Below are 27,112 nucleotides of genomic sequence, written 5' to 3' on the forward strand. Positions count from 1 at the left end.
CCTGCTTCTAAATCACAGAGATGCTGAAGGAGCTGGTCCCAAGATGGGCTGCCAGCCTCCCTGGGTGGCATTCTCTTTCCCGAATTTCACTAAAAAGTTCACTAGGGTTTTGAAAACCTCCTGACACCTGTGTATGGTGCATAACTGACACGGATACAGCATCAAGACTTCCTTAAATCCCTTCATCCTGTGGTCTTGGGACCAGTGAGCTCAGAGCAGCGCCCAAAGCAAAACACATTCCAAGTCCTGTCTCAGGAGCCCCAGATAGATCACCTACATTTAATGAAACCAAGAGGAGATGGATTCACGCACCCAGTAGTTACTGTGAGCCTACTACGTGCCAGACACCGTGATGGGTAAAGCAAAATCAAGGAGTTCTACTCTCAAAAGAGTTTAGAGCCTAACAATTAAGGACAGGCAGACACAGAAAGAAATACATGAGCATAAAAAATGATTAAAATTTCATAAAAGGAAGAAGTTGCTGTGACAGAGACAGAGAGGGGTGACATTTGGTTGGGGGTGCATTCGAGGGACAGGCTGCACCTTGGAGGCTAGCACTGGGGCAAGCCAAGGCCAGCAGCAGCTCTTATGGCAGCTGGACCCTCAGAGGGAGAGTGCGGTGTGTGGGCCCCTGCACAGCCAGAGCCCAGGGAGCTAGGGTGAGTCGTGCATGTACAGCAGACACAGCCTGCCTGCAGAGAGCCCAAATCATCTGATGGAGGCTGGATTTCATCATAAATGTAAGGTGCTCTGAGTTTAAAATGATGCCACTAGAGGGTTGTGAGAAAAGGGAGTACTATAATCCAATTTACATTTTTTAAAAGACCATTCTGGCTGCTGCTGCCAGTGGGGTACAGAGAACAGAATAAGAAGGCTAGGAAGTTAGGGACAGAGAGGGGGGAAAGGTTGCATCACATTTCTGGAAGGTCTGGTACTGGATTTCTTTGGCCTGTAGTTATGGGACTGGGTGTCATTTCAGCGGTTGCTTTAGAACCACACAATCTTTGAAGTCTTGATAAAAAGCTCTCCAAATTCAGTGGAGACTAGATTTCCCCATTTGTGTGGTGCGTAGCCGGGAGCAATGTTTTACCTGTGACGCCAATATTTGCCCATGGAAGTGACTCAGGCAGACCTTGCTTCCTGGCTTCTGAATCATGCCCTCCACATGGAACCAACACCCTCCAGGCTAGGGGCTGAGGGCAGCTCGTCAAGCGGGGGGCAGCAAGGAGGCAAGTGCCCCAGAGCAGAGGTCAGAACTCTGATCCTGGCTCTGGACTTGTCAGGTCACACGCTGCAGCACCTCGGCCAAGGCCCTCCACCTCCTTTGAATCAGCTCCTCACCTGTAAACCAAGATGGCAAAGGAGGGCTGCTGCATGCAGCCAGGCCGCCTCGGAAGGCATCGGCCACCACCTCTGTAAATGAGGGCTGTGAAAGGCTCAGAGAATCGTTCACAGGGCGCCCACTTTTATCCCCCAGCCGTTAGTCATCCAACGAGTGGGAGCCTTTGCTGAATGCTTATTAAGAAATGCCAGGCTCGGCGCCTGGGGGTTTCATTGTGGAGTAATAGGGATTTTGGTGAAGTCACACTTGATTCTCCCATGCACTGCTTATCAACCAGTCTCAATCATACAGAACATAATCAAGAACCGTGACATGAGCTTAAAAGACCCCTGATGACATCCATGCCCAGGACTGCTGGCCAAGTGAGTCCTCCAAGGGAGGCTTGGTTTACCCGGGACATGGTGTCATTTTGGGGTTGGCAAACTTCTTCCTGTCAAGTGTCAGATGGTAAGTCAGGCTTTGCTATTCCTGGAGTCTTAGACACAGCTATGTCACACTGCCATTTTGGAGCAAAAGCAGCCCCCAGGCAACAAACCGGTGTAGCCGTATTCTGACAAAACTTCGTTTACTGAAACAGGTGGCGGGCAGGCCAGGTTTGGCTAGAGACCCAGAGTTTGCCAACCACTGACATAGTTCAAAAACTGGAATCTGAGTATCTTTGGGCAGGCCTATACTTGCCCATTCCTCACAGCTCTATCTCCTACCTCATGCTCCCATCAGCCCCCTCTGTGTCTGTCTGGCGCCAGGGACAATATCCGTAATCACAGCAAACAGTTAAGACAGACCACCTTGAATGTATAAACTCACTTAGTCACTGGAGAAACCTAACTATCATCTCCATGAAAAAAGAGGCCGAGAGAACTTGCCGGTGCTCAGGCAGCGGACGGCAGCCACAGGACTTAAACTGGGCCATCTGGCTCCAGTGCGTGTCCTCGACCACTCTGCCATACTGTGCAGCAGGCATGCAAGGTACGACGCAGGACAGCAGGTGATGAGAAAGAGACCACACCTGTCGGCTCCCATGGTCTACCACTTACCACAGTTGTATCACATTCTAAGAGGCCAGGCACAGAGGCTGGAAGACAAGGCCTCAAATGTGCTTAGCAGGAAGTGAGACTGGGCCAGGGTTTGGTGGAGGGGGTCATCAGAATCAGGCGCATCAGTAGCGAAGACATGACAGTTGGCAGCCTGCTGACAAGCGTAGCAGGAAAGCAAAAGGAATGGGGAACAAGGAATGATGTGTTCCCTGGCTGGCCAGTGAGTCAATGCCAAGCACCTCATGCCATCCCATACCCGCCAAGGCCACACTACCTGAAGGGCACTTTTGTCACCAGCATGTCGGCATGGCCTGGGTACCTGTGTGAAATGCAGGGTCTCTGCCCCGGCCCAGAAGGTCTGCATCAGAATCGGCATTTTCACAGCACGCTGGGTGATTCACATGCAACAGGAAGTCTGAGAAGCCCTGCTCTATGTGGTCGCTGTCACTGCTCCTATTTCACAGGCCAGGAGCCTGAGGCTCAAGGCAGTTAAGCACCTCACATGCTGGTGAGCTGGCAGGCACAGGTCTGAACCCCAGCGCGTCCTTCAGAGGCTATGCTTATGCCCCAGAGGTGCTCAAAGCAAGCCCTTCAAGACATTTACTTCCGTAGCAATTGCGCAACAGGAAGTAACGAGGGCTTCAAGACGGGATCCCAAATACGTAAAAGGCAGACCCTACATCATCATTACAAGATTTGGTTATGCTCCAGATGCTGTTTTTAAAGAAGTATGGATAGAAAAAATTCAGTTAAAGCCAGACTTCAACTGACTTTAATTTCCACAATTTTGTAAATGTCTTATTTTTACAAAATTGACGAATTTTTCATTCTCTCATGATCTTAATAATAGGATGTGGAAGACCTTTGAATTCAGCCACACTAGACAGACTCTCCTTGTAGGCACATGTTAGTGGGTGCCAACATCCAGTCTGTCCCAGAGGCAGATATCCAGAACACAGCCCCAAGGGTTCCTCGGCTAACACAGACCTCTGCACCTGGGATCAGGCTGTAAGCAGTCTCATTTGATGGTAAGGGTCTTGGACAGTGCTGCTTCCTGAGTTGGTGCCTTTGGGATTCTGGCAGGAAGGTTCCCTTCCACCTCTCCACTGTGCCACTATAGCAGGACAGGACTACAGGGTACCTCTGCCATGAACTGGCGGGGGAGCTAGGGGGAGCTGAAGACGTAGCCCATTCCTTCACAGCCTCTACACTTACCAGATCATGTTTCCTGACAGGTGTCTGCAATGTAGGGAAGACCCATATCCCGACAGGACCACAAGGAACAGAAACCACTCAGGATACTGCAAGGGACTAGAGTGTGATTAAAGGATGTACAAAAGTCTTTCTGCAAAAAGAAAGCTTTGCAGAACTCTGGCCGCTCCGTTCTCTTTCCCCCCACCTTACATGGTTTGCTTCTGTCTGCCCTAGCTTCCTGCCTGCTCCTCTCCAGCACCCCACCTCTCTAAGGGGCCGCCTCTCCTCCCTGCAGTTCTGCTCCATCATCCGCTCTACAGCAGCCTCTCCCTTTCCACATCAGTCCGGCTCCTCATCCTTGCACTCCTGGGAGGCTGCTGCCTCAGACTCCTCACAACTCTGGACCTGTCCTTCGGATTTCCATCGCCACGACTCACGGTCCTTCTGTTTTCCAGTGCTACGTGAAGGATCTCTCGGATCCTGCAAGGTTTCCTGAGCCAGAATCATGGCTGCCAGGCACCAAAGAGCTACACTGCCCTCTGGACCAATCAGCCAAGATTGGGTGTGGGGTGTGTGGTGGCATCTCCCACTTGAGTGCCCCAGCAGCTGGGGACAGTCCTGCAGAAGAGGAGATGACATGGAATAGGATTGACGGCACAGCAAGTACCTTCAGGATTTCAGAGAGTCCTAGAATCTGAGGGAGGAGGAGCTCTCCAGAGGGTCAGCTCCAATCCTGCACCTGCCCACACACCACCCCTGAATTCCTCAACCCCCCGAGATGGACAGTGTCACACCCCTTTCCAAAGAGGTCAGAGGCACAGGAGATTGGGTAGAGAGACACTGGGGCAAGGGAGAGGAAAAGCATCTACAGCTTCCTGCTGGCTGAGGTCAGTGATGAATGCCACCCTGGGAATGAGGGCGCAGGGGCACCCCACTTATGGCCTCCTGTCTTCTGTGCACATTCACGGGGAGGCTTTGTTGCAAGTAACAATTCTCACATGTTACAATATTTGTAACAAAGCAACAATTCTCACATCCTGTACTGTGTTGAGAAGTTTGACATGTCCTGAATCCGTGTAAAAAGTTCACAGAATTTTCCACCTTTTGGGGCCTTTCTCATCTAAGAATACTGGGAAATGATGATACAGAAAACTGACCACTTCAGATTTGGGGTATTCGGACAAAGGCTAACATAGACAGGCTGCCACTCAGCCTTCTGTGATACTTGGACGACGCTCAGTAAGAGGAAGGCTGGGTCCTCTGCAGAGTGTCAGAGGGACTTCCAAATCATGCCACAAATCACTTGGGTCAGCATGACTAATGCTTCGGGATTCTGACCGGCATCAAGAAAACCATTCTTTCAGTGGTTTCACTTTATCCAACAACAACAACAACAACAACAAAAAAAAGGTGACCAAGAAGGTTTCAGAACCAATTTATTATCTTGTTTTTCTAGGGAAACCGAAAAACTGCCAGAGGCACCTAAAAGGAAGCTGCACTTGGTTCCAAAACAGAAGTGATATAATTGCAAGGTCAAGTCCACATAGACATGCAAACAATTTTCTTTGAGCAGGTGTGGAGGAGAAAAGGGAGGGAGGCCTTTTCTTTCTTTCTTTTTTTTTCCCCCCTAAAAGCCCATGTCTTCTTAAAACCAGTGTCCTGATTCATCCACTTCACACCTGAGCTGAGAATGAGAACACCCAGCATGTCCTTTTGAACCTGTGTGGCTGAAAGTCAGCTGAAAGATGGTCTGTTAACACGGGGCAGGTTCTGATGCAGAGGAAGCTAAGGTGTGTAAATTCATGGGAACATCCTAAATAACCACTTAGAGTCCTGACTGATTTTATTTTCCTCGAGAGAAGAAAATGCGAAATAATATACAGAGGAAATAAATCTTCTTTACCAGCTGAGGTCTCTCAACCTCGGCACAGCTCGTCTTCTGTGCCAGGTTATCCTCTGTTGTGGGGAAGTCCTGTCAGCAGCATCCTTGACCTCTGCCCCCGGAAGCCAAGGGCACCTCCCTGTGTCGTTGCAACTAATATTGGCTCCTGGCTCCCTGAAGGTGACACTGTACTCCTTTGACAGTCACTGTACTAAACTAAGAGAGGATTCTAGATGTTTACAGCAAAGACAGTTACCTGGAATTAAATCAGCTTCCCTGGAAATAGGCTGATTTAATTGTCCCCTCGGCATCCTTAGCATTAGTAAAGAGAGGGCAGCATGGCTTTTCCTCTTCTGCACATGGGGTCAGAAAACAAACAGCAGGAAGTTCTTTACCCCATACATCACTTGTATTCCCTCAGTGCTTGGATTTCTAACTTCTTCATTAGAGGAGACATAACAGCATGAGATACCGGTACATGACCATTCTGGAAAGTGATTACTTTCAGGTTTTGTAAGAGGCATGTTTTGAAGTCCTGGAGACTGTTGTGTCCTGTGTAAACACGTCCTCAATCACAATGATGGCACTGGCATACAAAGGCAGACTTCCCAATAAAAAGGTCTGGAGGTCAGGGCACCAGGTCACGCTTCAGTCTGGCTCCCTCTCACCGTACCTCCCCCAGACGGACTCTGGAAACCATCCATGAGGCCCCAAGGTCCAATGCTTTTTGGAACCCTGTCTCAAGGTTCCCTGTGGCCAAGAATACTGTGTCGTCCAGGATCTCCTGGAGTAAAGTGCCTACAGTCCGCCATGGCGGGTGGGTGGTTTCCTTTCTCTGGTAGTTCAGCCCTGACCAGTACGGGGTTGCTGACTGCAGCCAAGAGGATGTGAAACCCACCACACTCCCCAGAGCTACCCCTAGAGTGCTGCCCTACCCTTACACTGCAGAGGGCTCTCCGTGCAATGCTGTGCTCCAGAAAGATATCCGCCCCCATGGGGCCCTGCTTTCAGAAGTACAGGACAGTAGGAAGCTGTAACGTAACGTTTCCAGCAAAGAGTGAAGGCCTTTGCTGTGTAGCCACTGTGCGAACGAGCAGGTACAGCCTTTATTAGATACCCAAATGCTGAACGACCAAATCCCAACACAGCCTTGTTTACTTCTAAGCAGATCCCATTAAGCCCTGGGCACTTGGCTTGATTACTCCCTGGATCAAAGTTAAATTAAATTACCCAACAAGCTTCATTTTGGAGAGAGCGACGCACACACAGACTGACTCACCTTCCAGAAGCTATCCACTTTGCCATACACAAGGGACTGGTTCTGCCTTTTGATTTCGTTGATGTGGTGAATGTCGCTGGAGTTTAGGTGCTGCTCGACCACGAATCCCAAAAAGCTGTTGTCTGGGGTGTGAGCTGGGAGGCAAAGGAAAGGACAGGGTAGTGAGGATTTTATCGGCAAGAATAAACAACAATGACATGTTTGACAGAAGCCATCATGCACGTAATTAAATGTTCTCATTTTACTTTGGTTCTTTCTTCCCTGGGGAGGGTGAGGCAGGGGACTGCCTACTCCCACATACTCCCAGCAGAACCCTCACATGAGAATGGTCTCCAGGACGGATTAACCTGAACCAAATGCTGAGCGGGACAGCCTGCCCGCCCCCACCCCTCCCCCACCCTGTAAAATGCAGCTGTCCAAACAGCATTCTGATGAGTGTTCTCCACCTTCCCATTTGCCCAGCACAAGGCCACGTCTCCTGACAGCGATGCTGCCTTCCAGGTTTGACCAATAAATGGCCGGAGCAGGGCTGAATCAAGGGTTCTCATGGGGGCGAGGCCGCTGTTGGCAGCCCCACACCATCCGACAGGAAGCACACCGGGGAAAGGGGGATTTGGGGGCAAAACCAATCAGCATCACCTTGACGCCACACCTCCCCTAAGAATGACTCACTAATGAGAGAGATAATTATGGAACTATACTGAACAGATGGAGGGAATGAAGACGGAATGAAAGGAGAAACTCACTGGGATGTGAGCCATCCTAAGAAGCCACCCACCCCAAGGAGCCGGGTCTAGTCTATAGAAGAGACTATTCAAGAAGAGAAAGGCATTTTCCTTCTGGATTGCTCATCATGGGAGTTCTAAAACTTCTCTGTTTAAACAGTTGGTCAAGGGGGGTGGCGAAGCAACCCCATTTCTCTCTTGTGCCTATCATTTTAAGAGGAACTGCACAAAAAAGGCGAAAACCAGAAAACAATCCCCTGTAGTTGAAACAGAGACCGCCCTCCGCTACACATTCACTCTGTCCGGAGAAATGTGTTTTTCAGATGACCCTGCAGAGGCCCCACAATATTAAATAAAGCGACTGCTCTGCTTGACTCTGCCCTGAATAGAGCAGCTATAAATAACCTAAATGGAGAGATGCTTGATATTCAGAGAAATCCACACATGTGGCTTCCACCGTACTCCTTCGCAGGTAGGTGGTAAGCACACAGAGCAAGTTGGCTCCTTCGTCTAACTCTGGCTTTCTCAGGACTCAGGAGTTCATTTCCAGGCAGGTGGCCTGCACAGGAGCCCTTAAAGATGGGCAAGGGTAGGCCTGTGGAAAGGCCTAGGTGCCTGAAGCCCCGGACCTCGCTCTCCTCCACCCCTTGCGCAGATGAACGAGGGAACGCCACCAGCGGAAAGCCGCGAACTGTCGACACGAAGGAGCTGCATAAACACTGTGTTATCACCATCCAGTCTCCCGGGCTTCTGCCTAATGGGGGTGACAGAATGAGGAGATAATAGGGTTGTGACTGGGGAGTTGTGTTCAGCCTGGCCAATCTGTTATTTCATTTCTGCTTTTTTGAACAAGTGCCCAGAGGCAATGGCTACAGTTGGCTGGAAAGTAAATTAGTGAATAAATTCTACTGCCAACAAGGGGCAATGGTTGCTTTTCCTTTCTTTTTGAGGAGCTGGTGGTGAGGGGCTTTGAAGGAGGATGAGGGAGGGGAAGAGAGCCCCTGCGCATTCGAAATGTCAACAAGACAGCTTAAAATAGCGCTTTGCAAAATTTTGGGTTAACTGTGAAAATTCTGAAACAGAACCTGACACTTTAAACTTGGAGACTGCATTTTCTCTTAGTCTTCAGAAAATGTTATGTGGTGACTAAATCTCCATACTTTAGATATTGGTTTCCGAAATTCAGTTATCTAGTCCTTAGACGAGCACTTCTCGAGAAAGGTGAAATGTGAATCAATGACCTAAAAACAAAGTCACAGGTGGAAAAAATGAAATACACTTAGAGCTAAAAATAAAAATCGTCAAAGCCCCCAAAGAAAAGAACTGCTATATGCATGTATTTTTGTGTCAAAGATTCCTGTAACTCAGGGCTTGACCACTGAGAGGGAGAGAGAGCGTAGGGTCTAGTCCAACGCCTTGTGAGAACTGGTGGGCCTCTACTGTTTGAGGACTGTAATTTGGCACTAACTCAATTTTGACACCTCACGAACAATCACAAACACCTGTTCTTTTCCTGAGTTTTCACGCCAGCACTTTATTTACACTCCTTTCTCTGGTCTGGAGGTGTTAGGTGGGGGATGGGCAACCTGTAAGCACCAGTAAGGACCGAGGAGGACCAAAGAAGAAACCTGTGCCACCATCCTTCACCGGCACTGGTCACACCCTCCATGTGTTTTCCCCGGGGATACCAAAACTGTCATGGGACTCTAGGCAGGGGTGCCAGGAAGGGTCACTTAGCTGCAAACTGCCCCACAGGTGATTTGGAAATGACTACAAGCCCTGCTGTGGTTTCCTTCCGAGCAGAGGGCCAGCAGCTGGATACCTGCCTACTGACATCGTCCCCGAGGGCCCTGGACTCAACACACATGATCCTAAAATCACTTAGAGTAGGTCAAAAGTCCTGACGCTAGCCAAAAGGACCTTTCCACAGAGACTGAACTCTAGCCCAAGTGGTCTTTTTTTCTCTGTCTGAGACCAGGAACAGAGAGTTGACTTGTGCTAGGAGGTTTTCAAAGGGAAGGTACTCACAAGTCAAGGTAAACTTTAGAAATTTCATCATAAATGGGACACAGGAAATCCTGCACATTTGGAAATCACTGTCCCAGGAAATCAACAAATGGGATTGTTTAAATATGGCTAATATTTGAGTTCTATGTGCAGAGTTGGGTTCTAAGCTCTTGATCACGACTGTTTGATTTTATCTTCATGACAACCTTTCAACATGTTCATAGAGGTGAGTAAATTCGGGGCAGGGTCAGGGGGAGCACTTCGACTACCCTGATCGGCATGATAGGAAATGGTAACATGGGGATTTAGAGCCAAACCAGCTGGTCCCAGAGTCCAAGCTCCTCAAAGCATCCTACATACAGCCTCATCGTCCAAATAGTTTATCTTCTGGGCTCCGTGAACTATAGTGATAAACATGTTTCAGTGGGAAAATCACATTATAAGGTGGACCAAAATACACATGAAAGACCCAGAGGGAAGAGTGTATATAAGATCAGCTCAGTTTCTTGAGTGACTTATGCTACACATATGGGGGGGCCACGTTGATTCATTTTACATGTGACAAGCAGAAGGGGGGATTTGCTAAACATTGACAGTGATCTTAAAATAATCCAGGACATGCATTTGTGGGTTTTTTTTTTTTTGAGAAAAGCATTATTTTAAGTACTTTGGAAGCATCTATTTACAAATGATTACAAATCAGCTTGATGAGCTTCCTGAGCAGATTACAGCAATAACTTCTTTCAAGAACTACTGGGAGTTTGGCTTGAATAATTCATTCAACCACAATCATTTTAGAGCACTCCTTCTAAAAAAAGCCAGGTTAAATGCTAGGTACTGAGAGATCACAACATCAAGATGAGTTTCTGCCCTCACAGAGCTTACCAAATACTTAATAAATGAGGTCTATGCAATTTCTACCAAGCAATAATAGCGTCCTCATTTCAAATGTAATTAAAAAAATTTTTTTAGAGATTTTATTTATTTATTTGACAGAGAGAGAGAAAGAGAGAGACATCAAGAGAGGGAAAACAAGCAGGGAGGAGTGGGAGAGGGAGAAGCAGGCTTCCTGCTAAGCAGGGAGCGCCATGTGGGGCTCAATCCCAGGACCTGGGATCAAAAACTGAGCAAAAGGCAGATGATTAATGACTGAGCCACCCAGGAACCCCTCAAAAAATTTATTAAGTCAAATTGATCCTTCTCTTAGCACCTGCGCCTCTGAGGTCTGCCATTCCATCTCTAAGTCCCAAGCGCTTGCACCAAAAAGTGCAAATATTCATTTTAATAGGTAGTCTGCTGACCTTAACCACAGCTGGCCCTACTGTGGTGGGGATCCCCACACCAGCAGATCACCAGGGGCAGAAACCCCAAAGCCACCCTGGGCTCCTCTCCTTAGCCCTCACCCAGTCCTGAGGATGTCAGCTTCCCTGAATCTTAACCCTCCCCCTCCTCCGCACCTTTCTTAGTACTGGCCTCATGGATTCTTGCTGAGACTTCCGCAACAGATCAGTTTTCTTTTGCCCTATTCAAATGATTACTTATTTAGGTTTTCCAATTATAACAGAAATAGATCCTCTGGGTAAAACTTTTTTCCAGACAATAGAAAAAGATGTAAGAAAAATAATAGATCATCTATCACCTAGAAATAACCATTATTACTAGATTTTTAAATAAGATTTAGTAATTTATTTTGGGGGGAGCACATGTGGGAGTGTGTAGGGGCAGAGGGAGAGACAGAGAGAAAATCCTCAAGTAGACTCCCTGCTGAGAATGGATTTCCCCGCCCCCGCCCTGACATGGGGCTTGATCCCAGGACCCCAAGATCATGATCTGAGCCTAATCAAGAGTCAGAGGCTTAACTGACTGAGCCACCCAAGCAACCCATGGATTTTTTAAAAATAAATATTCAAATCAAAACTGGATCCTACTATACCTACTCCTTTGTAAACCTTTTTTCACTTACAAATACACCACAGGCATCTTTGGGGTTAATACACCACAGCTCATCACTGCTTGTTAACTAGTACAGTATTTCAGTGCATTAATTCCTTCCATCAGCTGGGATGCCCCATGGTTCTGGACCGCCAGCAATGCTTTATGGAACCACACTTCTCACAGGCCATGCGATTCTGTTTCATTCAGGTGGCTGGACTGGTGCCAGTCCTGACCCCTCGGCTGCCCCCACTCCATCCTCTTCCAAGGATGGGCATATGATATAGAAACTCTTTGTAACTATGGTATGATCCAAGACCCACCAATCATAGCTGCTCCAAGACTAGTCAGAGCTACTTTTGAGGTCACGGTGTCTCTGTTACAGTTACCACATTGGCAGGGTGGAAGTTGGGAGCTGCAGACGTTATCTGTGTGCCCACGTGAGAAGGACGCCGAACCAGAGAAATACAAAGCCAAGAGAGGGAGATAGTAAAGATCCTGCTAGCCCGAATCCAGCTCAACCCAAAGCTGGTTTCAACAACTCTGAGGGACAAAAGTCAACGACCCTTTTGACCGAGTCTACAAGACAGAAATCCTGATTAGTCCACCCTAGAAGACGTTTAGGACATTTCTAGTTCTTGACTATCAAAATCCACTTGTAGTGCAGACCATCATGCTCCTGTCACCTCTGCAGTGGATTTCTGAGTGCTCTTTCTACCTTCAGCCTTGCCCTTCCTCCTTTCTGCTCCCTGCTCCATCTGGCACAGCCTGTGTGCTGCCCGACAGGGCATTCTTTGCAACAAACATGGAACTGCGGTTAATTTCTGGCTGAAAATCTTCACCTCCTCCAGGATGAAGCATGGCCAGCCAACCTGTCATTCTGGCTTCATTTTGGGTCACACCCTGACACTTCTGCTCCATGATGACCTACTCGGAGCTTGTCATGTATGCTTGCCATCTTCTCTTATGCTGGCATGTCTCTCACCTCCTCCTTCCCTGAAGGCTCAGCTCCATTCATCCTGGTTGAGGGATTCCCTCACTTTCTGACACTGAGATAAGTAGGGCTCCTCTTAGATCATGAAGAGTTACAGTCCCTTTCACACATTATTATCTCGAAGACAGCCTCTACGTTCTTTGAGATGGAACCATGTTTTATACTGACTCCCAGAGCGTAGTAGAAAATTGAGCAAATTCTTTTTGCGTGCATGACTGACTAAGCCAATGGGAAATGCTTAATTAACTGGTATGATTGATTCCACAGGTAGGCAGATCTACATTACCAAGCAGCAGAGGCCATGCCTAAACTACTCCAGCATCAGGCTCTCTGCACAAAAGTTCCAACCCTAAAGCCTGTTCTTCATGGGATGAATCACTACCCAAGGCAGCTCATCACTCTGGTCCAGAAACTAGCTCAGGCTTACTAAGTGTTGGTGTTCAAGAAATATTTATTTAATTGATAAACTAACATATCTTTCCAATCTAGGTCACAAAACTAAAGGTGGGAAGAAGGGAAACCAATCAGTGATGGAGAGCTGTAAAATCTTCATCATGGGTTTCCAAGTACTGTCAATTCACTCAACGGCACATTTATTTATTTTCATTTTATTTTTAAAAATTTTCAAATTTTTATTATTTATTTTTGTATCAGTAGCACATTTATTGAGCACTTACTATGAGCCAGAAAACAACTTGGGAAGAGCTGAGGACACATCATTAAATGGAGCAAGCATGAATGTAACTCCCTTCACTGAGCTTATATTCATCTGGGAGACAAACAGTAAAGTAATTCAATGCTACAGATTAAAGAAAAAATTGGTTTGGTGACCAATACTGAACACTAGTTCAGATATGCTAAAACATCTATGGGTTAAGTGTTCTTTTATGCCTCAAAAAAATGTGTATTGACTGGCATGCAAACAGACATATGGATTGAGAGGTCACAGAGCAAGGAAAGGAAGCTGTTAACGCCCGAGTCTAGGCTGCGGGTTGTTACTGTACATCTGTTTCACCTTATTTTTTGTCTGTTTGAGAACTCTGTTAACAAAGTGAGGGAGGCGCCTGCGTGTCTCAGTGTTAGTTTAAGCCTCTGCCTTTGCCTTTGGCTCAGGATCTCAGGGTCCTGGGATCGAGCCCCACATTGGGCTCTCTGCTCAGCGGGGAGCCTGCTTCCCCCCTTCTCTCTGCCTGCCTCTCTGCCTATTTGTGATCTCTGTCTGTCAAGTAAATAAATAAAATCTTAAAAAGTAAAAAAAAAAAAGTGAGGAAGTATACTGGCCACCATCATATCATGAGGTGCGTGCTGATTCTCACGACGTGACTGGCAAGACAGAAAAAAACTCCACTGACAAAGACAGTGACCTCACACAAGAAGCTATCTGGCTTTAAAAACTACACAGCCAGTGATATTATACTTCAAATTTTACCCAAACTGAAGTTTTTCAAATGGTGGTGATGATGAGTTGAGAGAGAGAGGGAAGGGGTCAGGATCCAAGCTAGGGAAACTATTATGTACAGCTGGGCTGAAAAGATGAGAGCCTGAACTGTTGACAAAAGGCACACCAGAGTAAATTTCTCAAGTGTCAAAAAACAATTTAGGAGGGAATGGACTTCTCAGAAGAACATCACTCCTCAAGGCTGAGACTCAGATAAAGGAACTGTAAGGCTGATCCCATCACTCACTGGCCTGTACTGAAGTAAAAGGCAAGAGTCCTACTGCTGGAAATCGAAGGCCAGAAAGGCAGCTGGAATCACAAATAGCTCCTTTGCTTCTTAGGCCCTAAAAATAAAAATCGTACAGGGAAGTGATCTTTAGCTAAAGCCAAGAGGTTTATTCATTTGCATGAAAGGAAAGTAGTCCATTTCTACAAGTCCTGTTTTGTCTGGCAGAATCTTTGGTCTACAAGCCATTACTTCAAACTGATCATGCAAATAAACCACACCGTGAGCCCCAGCTTCATGGGAGAAAGTCAAAGAGTTAGAATGTCAGCCAGTATGCTTGGAACAACTCGAGAAAGCTCAACCACCTGAACACCTTCTGTGGGAAGACACAAAAGGGTAACTTGAAGCCACTGGCTCTAAGAAGCTTTTGTAATGATTTAAAAAAAAAATTGGGGGGGTGTCTAATTGGCACACAATGTTACATTAGCTTCAGGTGTACAACATACGATTCAATACAGAAGCTTCTGTAACATTACATTTGGACAACACGTCTCGCTTTCCCTCATATTGTTGCATGGACTAAAAGAGAACAGGCATTATCGTTCATTTTGACTCAACTGGTATTTCTGTAGGCCTACTCTAAGCTATACATTCTTCAAGGTGTTGGGCGTTTCAGCAATGAACCAGACAAAACCCTTATGTCTCAGATTCCAGGGTAGGAAAAAAACAACACAAAAATAAGAGAAGTATAAATGTTGCCTGGTTTAATACAGTGAATGAGGAAAATAAAGCAGAGAATGGCACAGGAAATTGGGGGAAAGTTGTACTTAAAAGAAGGGGAGGTGCCTGGGTGGCTCAGTGGTTAAAGCTTCTGCCTTCGGCTCAGGTCATGATCCCAGGGTCCTGGGATTGAGCCCCGCATCGGGCTCTCTGCTCATCGGGGAGCCTGCTTCCTCCTCTCTCTGCCTGCCTCTCTGCCTACTTGTGATTTCTGTCTGTCAAATAAATAAATAAAATCTTCAAAAAAAAGGGGGGGGGGTACTTAGGGTTGATCTCACTGAAGCGACAGTTCAGTTAAAAATCTGAAGAAAACCAGGTGGTGGGCATTATAGAGGGCACGGATTGCATGGAGCACTGGGTGTGGTGCAAAAAATAATGAATACTGTTATGCTGAAAATAAATAAAAAATAAATTAATTAACAAAAAAAAACCTGAAGAAAGAGGGGTGCCCGAGTGGCTCAGCTGGTTAAGCACCTGACTCTTGGTTTCAGCTCAGGTCGTGATCTCAAGGTTGTGCAATCAAACACTGCATCAGGCTCTGGGCTCAGTGGGGAGTCTACTTTGGTTTCTCTCTGTCCCTCTCCCTCTGCCCCTATGCCCCAGCCAGGTGTGAGCTCTCTCTCTCTCTCTTTCAAATAAACAAATAAATAAATCTTTAAAAAGAAAAAAAATGCTAAAACAAACAAACAAACAAACAACCCTGAAGAAGGAGATACAGAAGTCTAAGCAAACAATGTTTGGAAGATGGAATAACCAATGCAAATGTCCTAGGGCAGGAGAAACAGCTGTGGGACTAGAGAGCAGTGAGCCAGAAGACATGTGGTTAGAGATGAGGCAAGACCCGTACTTGGTGTCTTGAGGCCAGTGGGATGACTGGCTTTTCCTACAGTGAAATGCCATGGCATTGTGAGCATAGGAGTGCCAGGATCTGACTTACATTTTAACTGACCTCATTTTGTAGCTGGGGAAACTAAGTCCTTTGTTCTTTGTTCATTGATCCAACAAATACTTATCACCACTGACGTTACCATTTCAGGTATGGAGGACTCAGCAGTGACCAGGCTCGTGGGGCTCACACGATGGGACTGGGGCTGGAATAGAGGTGTGAGAGTCCTAGAACAGGAGTGTGTGGCTCAGGGAAGAGAAGGTTCCCAGAGGACAGGGCACCTCCCTGAAGGATAAGCAAGGATGTGTGTGTTGGGGGTGAGGGCGCGGGGCTTCCACACCAAGGAGTACACATACAATGGCCTGCAAGTCCGAGAAAACAAGGCACTCCAGAAGACATGTAAAAGCCAAGCGGAGGCCAATAGCATGAAGCAGGCCAGATGGTGTAAAGAAAGGAGAGGGGCTGGAGGTGAAACGGGAGGGCTCTCAATGAACACCTCTGGAACCCCTGGCCTGTTTGTCACTCCGCTCTAGGACAGCTCCCTGTCTTCACTGTCCCCTGTGTCCACATGTACCGAGAAATGCTGGAACCTCCCCAGCCCTCGACTCAAAGTGCAGAAGGCGGGCACCCAGAAGGTGAACCGTTGGGTGTCTTCAGATGGTGAATAATAGCCCAAGTGCTGCGGGTCCTCAAAAAATTAGTTCACTAATGAATTAAACCAATACGAATGGACTCTGCGTAGAGGACAGGCAACGTTCTCTGACAGTGAAATGAACAGTGAGGAGTTTCCGCAAGCTGCTGAATGTTCTTGAAACCTTCCAATGACGGGATGTCAACCAAATTCTAGGACCACCCCGGCCTGAGCTCAGGGGAAGGAGTCTGGTTATCTCTGCTGCTGGTGCGTTTGGCCAGAGCCTCCAGTGAGCGAGAGGGACAGACACAGTCACGTATAGACCTCTCAACACCGCTGTCTTTACATGAGCCAGAGGAAGCTGTGAATGGGTGTGGTGCAGGGAATCAGCGCTATCCAAATACAGGCTAACTCAAGGAGCGAGTCGTCCACTTCTGGCTTTGTTTTCTCTTATAAATGGTACAGGCAGATGTCCTGCCTTTTACCAAGGTAGGATGCACCTTGTTGGCCAGTGAGAAAAATCAGACAGATCACCTTCAGGAGTTTAGAAAAAGAAAGACTGAAGGTCGCCGATGGAAATAATGCCTAATTGGAGGGTTAAGCCAAGACCCTGTCAAGCCCAGAAAAAGCAGTGGTTACTTGTCAACAGGAATAAACAGGAACAAATTAGGAGCTAGTCACTCGATGGACCACAAAACCTCCTAGGAAATCATGGTTTAAAAGAACCTTGAAAAAAATTATCTGTGAAGTGAAGGAAAAAAAAAATAAGGAGATCCAGAATTCTATTATGTACTTACAACTATGTAAAAATACAGCCGTGAAAACTATGATAATGTTTATACTAAAGTATGGGGGCCTTTTTCCATAGGTGGGGGAGGTTTCTGTTTTGTGGTAGGGTTAATATTTCTCTTCAATTTGATTCAAAAGATAGAGAAAGTCTTTTAAATAAAGTCTTAAAGAAAAAAAAAAAGGCAATTTTGCCATCAGGGTGACTTGAAGGAAGCAAGAGTGGGGAGGCACCAGCAGGCACCTGCAGAGACCAGCAGGCTGTCTGGCCAGGCTGGGGAAGCAGCTGGGGAGGGGTCTGGAGTGGGACACTGTGGAGGAGGGCAAAGGGAAGGCACAGCAGTCTTTGAGCAGGGATAGCTCAGTCCAAGCTGAGCTTTTAAGAGCTGGCTCTAGTGCCAAGGGAAGGCCTTAGTGCCTAGCCCACAGGCCATGGGAGTGTGGACAAGAGGTGAGTGTAGGAGCGAGGGCTTGCCATGAGGAAGGAGCCCCCAGACTTTACGGCTTCTTGGAAAAAAGTCATCACTCAGAAGTTGTAGGCAAACAGACTGAGCATTGTCTGACCACTCGGGTGGTCCCTATGGAAGCACTTAGGGAGGCATCAGAATGGTCTCGGCTGACACAAAAATGCCAGAATGCAAACAGAATATACACAGAGGACAGCTGCAGTGAAATTCTGAGATCTGGAGCAAAACAATGAAGAAAAATCACGTTTTCCAACTGAGAGAAAGTCTATCAACTTAGTGAGGAGAGGAGTTAGAGAAGAAACAGAAGCAGGTTTATGGTGAGAAGTGTTCCACTCTGAATATTTAAGTGCAAACATGCTCTGGTCAGGACAACCTCATGTCATTGCTCCTAGAGATGCGTTGGCAATGGTGCGTTTTTCTCTTTGTCTTCCAGCTCGGCCCTTTCTGACTGGCTTCCCCATCCTCTCTCTGCACTTCACACATGCCTGAACACTGCTAAATCTGGTCAGATGACAGTTGGCCTGGAAGACAACAGAGTTCTCTGAGCACAACATTCCATTCCTGGGGATCTGCGCTTTTCATTTTGCACTGCATCGGCACACAATCCACTACAACTGGGTAATACAGGTGTGTGTATACACACCAATGATATGATGGTTACTATCAACCCACATAGTAAACACTGGTAAATATGCTGTGTTTAGGAAAAAAAACAACAGTGCATAAATATAAGTTGACACTTCCTTCTTACACTCAAACCAATGATCTTCCCCTTCAGGTCTCTGGAATAGCCACAGTTACTGGAAGGGTGAGGGAATGGAAGATCCTGTGGGACTGACTGGGTTAGTCCAGGCCCACCGTTTTGTCACATGGGTAGGAAAGGACCCCCTCTTGGGGGGCACCCTAGTTCTCTGTGGACAGGCTTTGGGAGTCACTGCTTTGTGCCAATCTGTCAGCCTGAACACATCAAAATACAGCAAAGGTCTTGAACTGCTTAACTGCTCTCTGGATGTCCACATTTTCTCCAGTTAAGGCAGAACCATTCATGAGAAAGCTTTCCATCAACTTACAACATGAAGGCTGTTCCAACCACAGATAATTCCTGCCTTATCCCACTGTCTCCCTCGTGTATTAAAATGCTGATTTTCTCCTTCTGCATTCCTTTGGCATTTATTAGCTGTGATTTCTTCGTGATTAACAAATTTCTTTCATCAACTTTTTGATTACCTTCAAATACAGCTTGCCGTATAAAGGCAAGATCAAAGCTGGATTCTTTCTCTTTATTCTTCAGAGTAATGACGTGGTGTCCTAGCAACTTGAGAAGGGGGATCGATGGACTCTGTGGTCTTCTCTCTTGCGAGGTTCATCCTGGACTCATGGAGTATCCATCACTGGTTTGAATGCAATCCACTGTAGCTACTTTTCTTTCCAATTCTCCAGCTACCTGGTCTTTGGTTCCTACGGCCTTCTGACCCCACCCCCGTGGTCTTCCTTAGCTTCCTTGCTATCTGGCATGTCGAGAGGTCCCCTTGTGAATGTTTCCTGCCCTAGACCTGGAATCAGTATTGATTTGAACAGGAAGCTCCTTATTGAAGGAAAGGCATTTATTTTTAATTTAATAAAAAAAATAAATAAAATAAAGCTTATTTTATTTATTTATTTGTATGTGAGAGAGTACACGCAGGGGGAGCAGCAGGCAGAGGGAGAAGCAGACTCCCTGCCGAGCAAGGAGGCTGATGTGGGACTCAATCCCAGGACCCTGGGATCATGACCTGAGCTGAAGGCAGAAACTTAACTGACTGAACCACCCAGCCATCCCAGTAGAAGAGGTTTTAAAAGGTTTCCAATCTGAGGGCCAAGGATACTCCTTGCAACTGGACTATCTTTACTTTGGATCCTTTTCTAAGAAGAGAGCTAGGAAATATTTCCCTTTTAAAGAGAAAAGTAAATTGATATTGGTATTTCCTATACTAGCTAGAGATGATATAGTCTTAAATTCTTTAACTACTACCCACCTTTTTGGATACTGAAAATCTGGGCTCCTACAGTATACCTCTAACAGTTTCAAATAACAATGTAAATATTTCCCCCCAGTAAATATATGGTCCGAAGACAGAGTTTTAAAGTCACTTGAAGTAATTATTTCCTCTGTGTGGGACATTCACACTAATCTGATAGAACACTAGACATGTTTTATTTTTTCAATCTGTTTTCAGTTGTTAGTGAATTCTTTCTTACTTTCTTTCTTATTTAAAATTACATGAAACATTTACAAGTCAAAATAAGGTACATTACAGAGATACCTACTTTCTGTCCCTGGTCCTGCACACCTTTCCTTCGGGGGAAGTCACTTTCATTGGCTTGCTATTTTTCCTTACCTTATCTTTTTTAAAAATACAGGCAAATTCATATACGCTAACATACGCACACATTGCCTTCTTACACAGAAGGAAACAAGTTGACCAGCTGCCCTGCATGCTAGCTTCATTACTTCTCTGTCTCCCGGGCATTGCCTCAGAGCAGTGGGGACCGTCCTTATTGCTCTTTCCAGTTTCACAGCAGCCCCCGCTCTCAGGGGACCAAGTTATTCACTCAGTCCCCTAGTATGAACATCTGGGTTATTTCTACTCTTTGCCTATTTTGAACAGTGTCACAACAAATGACCTGTGTATATACCATTTTTTATTTCTGCTCACTTATCTTTGGGAGAGACTCTTAGATATGACCTGCTCAGTCACAGGGAAACTGTGCTTATAGTTTTGATACATTGTGACAAATACGCTCCCCAACTCAGGACCATGCTGCATTGTCACTAGTAGGGCAGGAAAAGATGGACGGATCCTCACCATTGGAACACCTATGCTACCAAGTTCTGGATCCTGCTGAGCCTGATGTTTGGGACATGGCATCTTGGTGCAGTTAAAGTATGCATTTCTCTTTATGGTGAGTGAGGGTAATGTGTTTCCAAATCCTTGTTGCAATAAGCTTCTTTTTCCTTGGAATGAGTAATGGGCCTTTGCCCATTTTCCTGTTGGATTATGGAACTTTTCCTTCAGTTTTTAGAAGCTCTTTATATATAAAGGATATATATATATATATATGATACCAACCCATCAAGATAGAACTTGCTTATGTTTTTGCCATACAGGTTCCTCTCCTTTTTTTTTTTTCAGGCAGGCAAATGTTTCAATTTTCTCTCCTGATTACTGCTGAATTCTGAGTCAGTTAGGAAATTTATCCCCTTCCCAGGTTAACAGGAATTAATCTATGTCTTCATCTTTAGTTACATTTTAACCAATGGCTTTCTTTCAACAAAGTTAACCAATACTGCTGAAATCTTCCATTCATGGAGAATAAAACTGGTTTTTAGGACTCTGAATTTTGACATTCTGGAAGAGAACTTTATACTTTCTGGAAACACTTCCTACTTCTATTCCCCGGACACAAGGCAACAACACCATCTTGTAGATGACATCTACTCAGCATATCATTTGGGCTAATCTGGCCATTTTAGAAATGCCTAACATTTTCCATGTGATGCAATGCACAGGTTACTTCTTGCATTGTTCTGTACCACCTCACCTCAGCCCCTCAAAAGTCATAGAATAAAGCCAAACCAAAGGCCAACTCCAATCATACCTCATACCATGCTGACCAGCCATCTGTCACCCAACTCACCACATAGTATTCTGTCCCCTAAACTGTGCCCCCAGGATGGCTTGCAATAGCAGGATGATAGAGCTCTAGGAACAGTAATAATGTCTGCCACGCATATAACATGCTCTTGCAAATCCTTCTGAGCTGAAAAGAACACTGAACACTTGACCGTGAGCTGATTCTTACATCCGCACCCTCCAAATGCCCTAACCCTTCTTAATTCTACTGTCTCATACGTCACGTGCCAGGATTAAGTCCAATGTGTTCTTTGTTATGTTTAGTGAACCTGAGAACAGATTTGTCTTTAGGTGACTGCACACAGGGGGAGAGGTAACCACACAGGGAAGAAGTAGGCCGTGGGTCCCTTGGGTCTTAACAAAGGAAACAGATTCACATCTCAGATACTGATTCTAGGATGAAAATCTCTGGATTACAATTACTCTGACAGCTTTGGAACGGGAATTCTCCACTCTGAGCATCCCAAGGAAGTCATGTTCAATGCGTGTGACACTTCCAGAGAAGGACTTCACCTCACCCACCGAGACATGCAGACTTCAACTCGAAGTTTATTTTGGGCATGATTACTACCCAATTTAGAAGCTTTCTTCACAGGCCTCAGCTAATCATCAATGAAATGAGGCTTGAGGCGGTACACTGAGAGCAGTGGTAAGAAATGGTCAATGTAGGAAAGGGAACACGATGGAAACAGAAAAATGTGAAGCACCTACCACTGTGGCCAGTTCATCATTTTGGAAGTGTTCACTACAACACCTCCTGAAACTGTCACTGCTGTTGGCATCAATGACACCTTCTGAGCCAGAGCAAGTGAGATTTCATTCTGGTGCCAGTAATTGAGAAGCTGATTAAATACGGAACAGAGTCTAACATAGTTTTATTTAAAAAAAAAAAAAAAAAAAAAAAACTGACTTTTTTCTTTGTAAGGGTTGATGCTTAAATAATTAAGGGTTTTTTTTTTTTTTTTAATCTTTCTACATGAAAGACCTCACTGCTCATCAGTCATCAGGTGGACCCCACGCAGCATCTATGTGGAATGAAACGTGTTTAGTGCCTGCCAAGCCAGAATCCACCCAGAGTCCTTGCCCAAATGCATTTTAGTGATACTTCATCTGGAACGTTTTTTTCCCCTCAAGAACATTTCTAAGGCTTTTCACAAAGTGCTCACATGGCCTTTCAATGCCAATTAAACAACAACAAAATCAGTTATTCTTCAGGGAAAGGTTCCACAGCACACGTTTCTACAGCTAAAAGGCCTGAGAATCACAACCCAAAATAGTTTCTTTTCCCGTTTATCTTCGGTGGCACTCTGGAAAGCAGAGGTGAAGCGTGAATACTCACGGAACATGGTATAAAACTGCTGCGGATTTAGATTCCATTTGCCCCAGGGTGTCTTGTGGCCTTTGGACTGGGCATAGTTAGCATGGTTAAACTCTGGCTCGGTACCAAATGAATCCAGGACTCGGAGCATGCACCTGAAAGGAAAAAGCAACATGGATAAAACTGCAACTTTTGACCCCGAAGCTCAAAAGGTAAAAGTTCGGGGTACCTGGGTGGCTCAGTCAGTTAAGCGTCTGTCCTTGGCTGGGGGCATGATCCTGGGGTCCTGGGATCCAGCCCCTGAGCAGAAGCCTGCTTCTCCCTCTCCCTCTGTAGACCACCACCCCTGCCCCACTCAGGCTCTGTCTCTACTAAATAAATAAAATCTTCAAAATAAAAAGGCAAAAACTCTAACCCCTCCTGCAGGGACTACCAAAAATGGACAAATAGTTTTCATCAGAAACACGAGTGGGTGGGAAGTGAGAGACTGTGGAATATATATATATACCAAACATCTTATGTGTGACTTCTGAGCCATCACACACAGAAACATTTTGCTACAGATTAGCTGACAAGTCACAGAAGATCTCTCAAATAACAGCAAAATATAAAGTCCCCATGAGAGCTGGCATCGTAGACTGCCACGTTCACCGCTATGCCCTGAGCTAGGGCAGAGTATACGGTGGTGCCTAATGAAGAGTTGCTGAATAAACAAAGAATTAAGGTTCTTAGAAGTGGCCATGATCTGAGAATTTGTATTCCCCTCCCAAATTCTTAGGTTGAAATCCTAACCCCCAAAGGTGATGGTACTAGGAAATGGGGCTCTGGGGGGGTGATATAAGGTTATAAAGGTGATTAGCTCATGAATGGGTTTAGTAGTCTTATAAAAGGTGACCCCACAGGACTGCCTGGATGGCACAGTCAGTTAAGTGTCCAACTCTTGATTTCGGTTCAGGACATGATCTCAGGGATGTGGGATCAAGCCCCACATGAGGCTCCACACTCAGCAGGGAGTCTGCCTGGGATTCTCTCTCTCCCTCTCCCAGTGCCCCTCCAGCTCCTGATCTCTTTCTAAAATAATTAAAAGAGAGAGAGAGAGAGAACCCACAGAACTCCCTCGCCCCTTCCAACAGGTGAGGACAAAGTGAGAGGTCTGAGACCTGGAAGAAAGAGAGCCTCACTCTCCTTCAGCACGCCGGCTCTCTAACCTGGCCCTTCAGTCTTCAGAACCATGAGCAATAAATGTTTCTAAGCCACCCAGACTGTGGCATTTTCTTATAGCAGCCCGAACGGACGAAGATGGTGGTCTTACTCTCTATAAGGCATACGGCCTGCCTTAGCTCTTTCCACAGTCACTTACCATTTTTGTCAATTAATAAGAGTATTGAATTTTAGGTAGAGTTTAGAATCCCACTGACAAGGCAGTGTTGATTTTTATATACTAGACAGCACTGGGACATTACTGCTTTCTCCCAGAGCCAGGAGTAAAACTGAAGATGTTTCATTTGGCTCTTCCAACAAAGTCTTCGAACTGGGTCAGCCAAATCTGGTTTACCTCCCATTTCTGCAAGGCTTGTGAACTAAGAATGATCTTTAAGTTCAAATTTTTTGAAAGGGATATTTTGTGACATGAAAATTAGATGAAATTCAAATTTGAGGGTTCAGAAATGAGGTTTTATTTCAACACAGCCACGTCTAATTGTTTACTTAGGTCTATGGCTGCTTCCATTCAGTGACAGAGAACTTCAGCAGTTGCCGCGGAGACCATATGGCCAGAGAAGCCTAAAATATTTACTACATGGCTCTTTACAGAGAGAACCTATCGATCACTGCTTTAGAGTCGAAAAGAAACGACCAATTGCAAGAATCAACGCTGAAACCTCCTCCATTAATTAACTCATTCTTTCAATTCATCACTGATTCTCAAACCATTGATGTAAATTTAGCTTATGCCTGGCCAATAAAAATAGCTCTGTTTTCTGTGGTTATACCTCAGCAATGCTTCTGAATGGCTCTTACTGGGCCAATGAGCATAAAAGCGAATAAATATTAAAGCCTACATTTTACAATCAGATAATGGCAAGTGAGTTGTAAACATCAGATCCAGTTTCTTCCTTCATTTTCCCACTATGATGAAAGCGTTCTCTCAAGTTTGTTTTTTTTTTTTTTAACTTTTTTTACATCAATGTGTGATTCAGAAAAATAAAATGCAAACACCAGATTGGATTTTCCAGAAAAATCAATAGCAAATCGCCATTTTAGTGTGAGGTTTTTCTCATCTGAGATCACCACTCTTTTTTGTTTTTGTTTTTGTTTTAATTTTTATTTATTTATTTGACAGAGATAGATCACAAGTAGGCAGAGAAGCAGGCAGAGAGAGAGAGGAAGGGAAGCAGGCTCCCTGCCGAGCAGAGAGCCCAATGTGGGGCTCTATCCCAGGACCCTGAGATCATGACCCGAGCCGAAGGCAGAGGCTTAACCCACTGAGCCAATCAGGCACCCCTGAGATCACCACTCTTGGTCTAGACAAGAAAGGGAGGAAAATAAAGAGGATGGGAGCAAACGCAAGCTGACCACAGAAAGTGTTTCCTTATTTTGGATTCCTGTGTGGTGGGCAAGGAACATGCTATCATCACACTGACAGTTTTCACAATTAGCACCAAGATTGCATCATCAGCCTGAAAACCAACAGGTGGAAGGAAATGGGTGCCCAGAGTCCAGGAAAAAGAAAGCTGGGGAGCCAAGGAACTGACCCATGTGTGTTTCCCCTGGTCTCCAAGTAGTTTGGGGCATTCCTTTTCTCTTAACAGAACACTGTCATTCCCCAACTTAGATATTTTTCAGTGTCAAAGTTTGCATTAAAAACTTATATAAAAATCTCCTATATTATAATTAACTCTTTAACTTGTATTTTAAAATAAGACACAAAAACCACTGGTTGGAGCCATCATCTTCTGAGAAAGATGGCAGCATTCAGAGAATGTAGGGATTGCAGAGCAGAAGGAGGGAGAGGGACACACACCCACAGGTGGGGCTGAGCCTCAAAGATTATAGGCTCTGTGCAGGCACTGCAGGGACCAACAGGCCACCCTCATCCTAGGAAACCTTTGTCTTGAAGGCTTTGGCTACTTCTCCACATTTGCAATCTACTCTGACAAGGTATACGCCTCTCTAGCTTTGGCGTGTTATTTTATTTTTAACTTTGGAGTTTTATTGGTTTTATCTTAAGTTTAGATAATAAGATAATCCCTGATGAGTCAAGATGCCTGGTGGGAGCCTAATGCCTGTATGCCCGGACTTTGATACTGTGCTATGTGATGCAGGGCTTCTTCCCAGAGGAAAGCTAGAGCATGAAAGATCGAATGTCTGAGAACCTTGGAATTCTACATCCTCCTACTTAAGCGTTGGTTTGCGACTGGTCTATTTTTTAGTGGGCCTGGGTTTGTTTTGTAAACCAGAGGCAGGGGATGGATCTCTGCTTATGGCAGAAGAGGTTTAACATAATAGCTTTCTTCCTTCAATCACATTCTACAGCTGTGTGTTTGGAACTGGATTTGTGTTGTTAATATTTATGCAGTTCCTCTAAAGTCTTTGTGTGTCTGAAGCATCAGGGACAGACCGATGACTTAAGAAGATATCTGCCTTGCTGCCCAAGGCAGCTGGCCTCCTTCTCACAGGAATCACTATGGCCATGCTAAATGACTCCTGGAACATTCTTTTTGCTCTAAGCCACACTACTGTAAGATGGACGACTTCCTTGCCAGGACCTACTTTCCACTTTGGAGTTGGATATAAAACATGGTATATCTCATGCTATGTGCACCTCACTTCCTTGTGTGTCCTCAATACTCAGCAAAGACTTCACAGAAAGCAAAATGGGTATGAGTTTTATAGTCCTGAATGGTATACTAGCTGCATGTAGGCACAGAACAGATGTTTAACTGAATTTTTTTGGGTTCCTACATAAATTGGAAAGAATTTACAAATATGTTTCCAAGATCAACAGGAATCAAGTTTTTGCTCCTAAAAGGAAGACCAGATATAAATTCCATTTACATATAATGGAGTTCCTACCATGTACCATCAACCAAAATGAATTCAGAGAGTTCTGAGAGTGTCTCATCTTCAAAAGGGAAAGAAATGGCTAAGAACTTTCTAGAGGATCTCCTTAGTCTTTGGAGGAAATCTTAACTTCATCACACCACAAAGACTGCAGGCCTAGAGTCCTGATAGACCTCTGCTAGCCAGTATCACTAATGTGTTTGATTTATAAAAAAAAAGGCAAGAGAGATACTACACCCCTTCCATAAAATTCCTTTGAGATGGTGCCTTTTCATCCAACGAGAATCAAATACTAACCAGTGGTGACCATTTTAATAATGAAATCATCCTTTTTAATTGACTGGAACACTACCACTGAGGACTTTTGTCCATCCCAACAGTCCTTCTTAATGGGGAGGATATGTAAGTCTAGGGATGCCCGTGACGCCTCTGTCCTTTTGTATCAGGTGCCT

General features: G+C 45.5%; 1 protein-coding gene across 3 annotated transcripts in view; it reads right to left on the reverse strand.

Moving 5' to 3' along the window:
* MGAT5 (alpha-1,6-mannosylglycoprotein 6-beta-N-acetylglucosaminyltransferase) overlaps positions 1-27,112 on the reverse strand; it is a 337,143-nt gene that overhangs the window by 88,227 nt on the left and 221,804 nt on the right. For all 3 annotated transcript variants that reach the window (XM_059394405.1, XM_059394404.1, XM_059394406.1), the window contains 2 exons: positions 22,620-22,753; positions 6,735-6,868 (listed from right to left, as the gene is read on the reverse strand). In XM_059394405.1, coding sequence (XP_059250388.1) covers positions 6,735-6,868; positions 22,620-22,753 — 268 coding nt within the window. The remainder of the gene's footprint in view (positions 1-6,734; positions 6,869-22,619; positions 22,754-27,112) is intronic.

The sequence above is a fragment of the Mustela nigripes genome, chromosome 3 (genome assembly GCF_022355385.1).
Source record: "Mustela nigripes isolate SB6536 chromosome 3, MUSNIG.SB6536, whole genome shotgun sequence".
Classification (NCBI taxonomy): Eukaryota; Metazoa; Chordata; class Mammalia; order Carnivora; family Mustelidae; genus Mustela; species Mustela nigripes.